This window comes from Gastrolobium bilobum, unplaced genomic scaffold, assembly GCF_033153095.1.
Source record: "Gastrolobium bilobum isolate Gb01-03AN ecotype WA unplaced genomic scaffold, APGP_CSIRO_Gbil_v1 utg486031, whole genome shotgun sequence".
Taxonomy (NCBI): Eukaryota; Viridiplantae; Streptophyta; class Magnoliopsida; order Fabales; family Fabaceae; genus Gastrolobium; species Gastrolobium bilobum.
In genome coordinates, this window is record NW_026895768.1 from 1 (window position 1) to 6,977 (window position 6,977).

The following is a 6,977-nucleotide window of genomic DNA, read 5'->3' on the forward strand; positions in this document are numbered from 1 at the left end:
AGATAGTTTCAAAAAGAATTATCTTGAGAGAAAAATTAGTCACAGTATTGTAACAGTTGTGTTTTGTATTGTATTTGTTTTTTTATAAAAGTTTGTTATTTTTTAAAGTTTATTCTTCTTCTACATATTTATTTATCCCATCTCCAACAAGTGATATAAAAGGAATTGAAATTCCAACAAGTGGTATCAGAGCCTCGTTCGATAGAGAGGCGAATTTAGAGCCCTCGATTTGGGAGCTGTGGTGAAGACAAGTGCTGAAGCACCGTGAAGAGAGAAGAATAGTTTTAGAGCCTCGTTCTGCGAGCTATGCTATCTGTTCGATAAAAAAATGGAGATTCCAAAATTTTATGGAAATGAAGATGAAGTTGCGAGATGGTTAATCTGTTTGAAAGAATATTTTCAAGCAGAGGAAATCGATGAAGATGCAAAGTTGATGGAAGCTGTGAGAAGACTAAGAAGAAGCGCGTTTAGTTGGTATCAAGGATGGATATGGTCCAATCTGATGCAAGCTGGAATGACTTTGAGAAGGCGTTTAAAGCAAAATATCTACCTGAAGTTTGTTTTGTTGATGATGACACAGAATCAAGTACCCCAGAATCAGAACTTGATATCCAAAATGAATTGGAGTCAGAAAAATCAGAGACTATGAAAGAAGAAGAAGAACTTCAAGAAGAAGTTGAAGCTGATAATATTGATGATATGGAAGAAGATAAAGAAGTTGCTGAGTGGATAAATAAATCTGCATTGATGAAAGAAAATGAAGGAAAAAGAAAAGGAGAAGGTGTCAGCGAGCGTAGTGGTGATCCTGACGACGTCAATGATGATGATGATGAGGAACTGACACATGGCGTAACCAAACTCGTTGCTAGTTGTAACAAGTTTGGAGGCGTGGTAGTCTGAAAAATTGTTTCAATTGTGTGGCATTCAAGCAATTTTTTTTAAAAAATGTGACACATTGATCGATGTCACATGAACTTGTTATGAATTGATCATTAGCATGAATGGATGAATACATTTATGTAGCTTGTATGGTACCAATCGGTGCATGTTGTTTGCAAGTAGCGGCTCACTAATAAAAAAATGAAAAGTGATCATGAGATAATGATTGATCATATGCATGTGAATGTTTCAGGTATAAGTAGTTCTATAGTACCCATCTGTGGATGTTTTTTCCAAATAGCACAGTACCACCCTAGTTTAAAGATGACCGTGATCATTAGATAATAATTTGATGCTATAGTCTATTTTAAGGATTTTTTCTTTCTCCTTTGGCCCGATGGTCATCTGATTTTTAATTGGCTTTCGATTGTAGGGAGATAAATATTTCATTTGTGGGCTACTGATGATGCTGAAGGGAGATCTCTCTCATTGTAACAGGTTTGAGCAGGTTGTTTGTTCTCATTAGGAAAGTCTGAAAGTTAAGTAAAAAAAACAACGAGGATGTGAAACTTTGTTTAGCAGCAGCTATTTCTAACTCATGTTTGAACCGGATGTTCAAAACGCCTTTGTTTATAAAAGTCGAAACCAAGAATCAATTTGATTGTGTTTTGAATTTTTTGTTCTTAAAATTATTTTATAAAATAAATTTTAAAAACTATTTTGTAGAATAAAAGATGAAAAGAATTCATTTGATAACATTATTTTGAAAATAATTTTAAAAATTTAAAAACAAAAAAAAAATTGTTTGGTATGATTTGTTTCCGGGAATGTAATTTTAAAGAAAAAAACAGAAAAAGTTGACAACCATTCTATTCCCTAGCACTGTTTCTGAAAAGAAATAATTCTTTTCTATTTCTATTCCTTGGAACAGTTTCTGAGAAAAAAAAATGTGTTTGATAACATGTTCTATTTTTATTCCGAGAATGAGAATTGCGTTTGATAACATGACAAATAATATAATAAAAAATAATTCCTATTAAATATAAAAAAAATTCGGATCATCACTTTCCTTTCTATATAGTGTGGTTGTGGCGGTGGCGGTGGCATGGTCGTGGCGGCTGTGACGTGGTGATGATAGTGGTGGTGGTTGTGACGGCACTGGTTGCGGCGATGGCGATGGTAATGGTGGCGGCAGCGGTGATAGCGGTGGGGATGGTGGTGGTGTGGAGGTGACGGCAGTGGCTGCGATAATGGTGGTGGGGATGGTGGTTGGTGGCGGCGATAATGGTAGCGGTGGCTTGGTGGTGGTGGTTGTGATGGCATTATGGAGGTGGTGGTGGTGGTGGCAGTGGCTGCAGCGGTGGCAATGGTGGTAGGTGACAATAGTGGTGGTGGTGGGGGTGTAATGGTGGCGATGGTGGTGGTGGTGACGATAGTGGTTGTGACGATGGTGGTGGTGGTTGGTAGCGGCGGCGGTGTCGATGTCGGTGGTGGCTGCAGCAATGATAGTGGAGGTTGATGACAGTGGTGGTGATGGTAGCGGTGCCGTTGTGGTGGTGGTAGTGGTGGTTGTTCCAATGGTGGCGGTGACGGCAGTGGTTGCGATGATGGTGGTGGTGGTGGTTGCCGCGGTGGTAGTTGTGGTGGTGGTGATGGTGCTGGTGCCGTTGTGAGGGTGGTGGTAGTGGTGGCGATGGCGGTGGTTGTGGTGGTTGCGATAATGGTGGTGGTTGTGGTGGTTGCAGCGGTGGTAGTTGTGGTGGTGGTGATGGTGGCATGGTGGTAGTGATGGGTGGTGGTGGTGGTAATGGTGGTGGTGGCATCGTGGTGGTGAGGGGTGGTCACGACAACACTAGTGGTACGATGGTGGCGGTGGTCGTGTTGGGATGATGGTGGTGATGGTGATGATGGTAGAGATAGAGAGTGATTAAGAGAGATAAGTGTTTCTCATTTTGTGCTCGGGAATAAAAAAGCAGAAATTTTCTGATTCTTTTTCTGTTCCCTAACACAAAAATTAATTCGGTTCATCCCGAGAGCAAAAAAATAAACCGGTTTTACCAAACGAGTTTTCTATCAATTTCTGTTCTCGGGAACAGAAATTAAAAAAAAATTGATTCCGAGAAGGTTGTCATGCGCACCCATAGAAAACCAAAAACCAAAAGAACATATTGTGCGGCTACGAGAGCTTATAATTGAGATTGGCACAATGTTAACTTTTGCTTTTTCATTTTCAAATAATTACCATCATGCCATTAATGAAGTTCTTGTTCTGTGTATTTTATTGTTGGGAAATATTTTTTTTATACAACATAAGATAATATCTTTTTCCTACACGTTCATTAATTTTTGTGTATTTTAATTTTTTTATGTGAGTAGGCCAATCCATAATTATTTTTGTGATAGGAGAAAATTACTCCCCTACGATATAAGATTAATAAAGCTCTTTATTGTTTTAGGAGTAAAAGATTAAAACACAAAACCAAAACATGAAAACGTGTTCTGTAAATTTGGTTTTAAATACTGAAAATCAGATGTTGTTTTCGGAATTACTTTTACAAAATACTGATTAACAAACAAGTTTTTTTGTTTTTCTATTCTCAAAACAAAAAAAATCTGTTTTATGAAATAGAAATCAAACAGAGCCCAAACATCTGGTGATTTGATTATACTCATTCGCAGTGTTTGTATCTTTTGCTAATCTTCCAAACTTGATAAAATAACTTTAAGCAGAAATCATCCACAAATATGTAATATGTCCGACTTTAATAGAGATAACATAAATCATAAACTACTCTTATCAGGATACTGTCCAAATTCCCATATATTATCATCATAGATAAGCTCAGAGAAAACATGACTTACTAATGTAATCGCCGTGAATCGACAAGTTTTGAAATAAAATATACTCCTCCAAGGAGCACAGCCATTAATACCAGAAAAGTACACCATTGAACACAGGCATCGATGTTCTTCTCCTCGCAAACACACAAGTGAACCCCTTTTCCACATGTATAGCAAGAGGATTCACCGCATCTACGTTGGATAACAAATAATATGTCATTAGGAAATCGAAAAACACAAAGGAGAAAGAAAATTAAACTGACCAACAAGATAACCTGCAGTGAATAGTATCGCAACCTCCAACACGCTCAACACAATGACCACAGTTATGGCATCTCCGCCACTTATTTCTCTCCACGAGTTCTCCAAACAAAACATCATTCCTATCCCTGTGCTGTCCATTCTCTTTGCACTTATACCCAGCATGCCATGAAGTCTTGCACTTGAAGCAGAAGTATTGCTTGCAATTGGGGCATTGTACTTTCTTCACAGACTTGCCTTTGCACTCGTTGATAACCAAAGCTGAGCATGTTTGATATGGGCAATATGATCGGTCTTGTATCTCTAAAACTGCTGAATTGCAAAGAGCATCACACCATTTAACAAACAATTGTTCGGAGATGATTGACCTGCAAAAGATAGGGTCTAACAATTGCTTGCAGTTCAAGGCAGGACATGGGATATTCCCTGTGTTGTTCTCTACCTGGATTTCTATGTGTTTGGCCATGCAGTCCATGCAAAAAGGGTGCACACATCGGTCATTATTTTTGAAAAGCTTGCCTCGAGAAAAGGGCTCGATGCAAATCATGCATGTTATCTCTTTACCCTGTGCTTGAACGTCAATGGCCTTGTTGGCCTCCACATGTCCATGAGGTTGCAATGAGTTTCCCATGATACTGGTTTGTGTGCTTCTCTCTAACTCCTCTATGAGAATGCAGTATGTATGTTAGGGTTTATCCAAATTCTTAATTTAAAGTTTATTATTGACAGTTTCTTCTTATTTTGTTGAATTCTTTTGAGATACATTAAGTTAAATTGTGGTTATCTCTGTAGACTTATCTCTCCTTCAAAATTCAAGTTGTGGTTATCTCTATGGATCTGGATACTCTCATGTGAAAATTTACATGATCATGTCATGTGAAAAATAATAACCATATAAAGGTGGATCAATGGTAATAAAGGAAGATAGAAAAAAAAATGTTAAAATAAGTAGTTACTAAATCATAACCGTTAATCTACCTTTGTATGGTTGTGATCTTTCGCATGACCATATGATTATTTTTTTCCACTTCCATTTCCTCACTATAGCCTTATCTCTCCTTCAAAATTCAAATTGTGGTTGTCACTATTTTTTTAGGTTTAACTTTATCTCCTTTTAAATATCCAAAAAAAAACTTTATCTCCTTTTGGACAATCTTGGTAGTCGAAAGTTATTTGACCACCGGGGGACTACGATAATAATATTTTTTTTTAAGGATTAATGTTTATTATGTTTTAGAAAATAATTTTATCTCATATACACAAATAAAAATATGAGGTTTATATTTTCTTTTTTTTCCTATATTCTCTTTATATGATTTCACATGGGCTCTATACATCTTTATACGTGTGTATAAGATAATTTTATATTTTATAACATGAGAAATATTAATCTCATTTTTTATCATTTAGCTCACCGCGTTGTTGGCCTGAATCAAGATTACAGTGCTGAATAGTTTTTAATAATAAATTAGAAAAGGCATGAAAAATGTATATAAATAAATTTTTTCTAAGCAAGTTTTTATAAGTTATAAATAATTGTATGGGAGCATTTTTTTCAAGTATGGGAATAAATAAGAAATTGCGAGTTTTAATATAATTTTAGACCTCGTTTAGTGGATAGGATAAGAACACATAGGATAAGTGGGCTGGATAAGAATAGGAAATGATAAGAGCTTGATAAGTTCATATCTTATCTTTTTGTTTGATGCGCATTGTATAAACAATATGATTGTATTATCCTATCTTATATTTGGAGCATCAAATAGTATTAGGGATATGATATAAATGTCTACAAAAAATTATATATTTATTTTTAAAATTGATTTCTAAACATTTTTTTTTCTTTTCACTTATTTATACATTAGTTATTATTTTAATTTTTTTAAAAAATTTAATTTGTTTTAAATAAAATACATTCAAAAACATATGGCGTCACCAAGTTCTGCACTTTCCTTATTCTCCTCTTCCGATCATCACATTCTCCTTCTCATCAACAATAATGGGTCAGTGTCAAATAAACTCAAACTCAATCCTTGTGGCTTTTAATTGGAGCTGATTGTGTTTTGTATTTAATAGGAGCTGATTGTATTTTGTATTTAATAATAGGAGTTGATTGTGTTTTGTATTTAATAAGAGCTGATTGCGTTTAATTAAGAGTTGCCATTTTACGAGTTGGTATCAATGTTTTCACGCTCATTTCGGATATTTAATCGATTAAATATTAGTTTTAATCGATTAAATAAATTAAGAGAGAGATTAATCAATTAACTTGAAGATTTAAACGATTAAATCTTTAAGTCAATCACTTTCTTCCAGTTTTGACTATTTAATTGATTAAATTTTCAAGTTACTCGATTAAAGAGAGGTAGATTAGTAGATAGGTCTGAATAAAGAAAAAAGTAGTTATTAATTAATTAATAAGGGACAAAAAGGTCAAATAGCCCGTGATCATGAGATAATAATTTGAAAGTTTCAATCTTTCTTTAAATTGATATTGTTTCATCGATGTAAAATGAAAATTGGTTTGAGGGTTTTAGTTTTTCTATTATTTTTTCACTGTTTTATGTTATTTTTAATACAAAAATCACACGTTTTTGTGCCAAGAATAGCTTGAAAAATCACTTTTTAAACTTTCAAAATTTCTCAAAAAAATGTTATTTTTGAGATAGATTATATTAAAATCTCGTTGGTTTGTTGTTTCTGGGTTGTTTTGTGATGAAAATCGCTCAAAAATAATTTGTTTTTAGTTTTGACGAAGCTCCCATGGCGGAACTCAATTTCGAACAGTCAACCTGCAAAAGGAAGAAGAAAACACTGCAATAGAAGAATCTCAAGAAATCCTAGGGATTGAGGTGAGATTGTGAGAGAGACATCCTATTTATATTTTTCACTAAAAAATCTCACGAAATCCACACCAATAGAAAATCCATTAAGATCGTCGGATTTTTGAATACCATGAGATTGTGATTCTATTGTTTAAAATTCTGATTGAATAC

General features: G+C 34.8%; 1 protein-coding gene across 1 annotated transcript; it reads right to left on the minus strand.

Annotated features, from left to right (window-relative positions):
- Nucleotides 1-3,973: 3,973 nt before the first annotated feature.
- On the minus strand, nt 3,974-4,612 carry LOC133295736 (E3 ubiquitin-protein ligase RSL1-like). The gene has a single exon (XM_061494588.1). It carries the CDS (start codon nt 4,610-4,612, stop codon nt 3,974-3,976), a length of 639 nt encoding a protein of 212 aa, XP_061350572.1.
- Nucleotides 4,613-6,977: the final 2,365 nt, after the last annotated feature.

What these genes read in the sequence shown, in the direction of transcription:
- LOC133295736 (XM_061494588.1), bottom strand. Translation starts at nt 4,612, where the DNA reads ATGGGAAACTCATTGCAACCTCATGGACATGTGGAGGCCAACAAGGCC.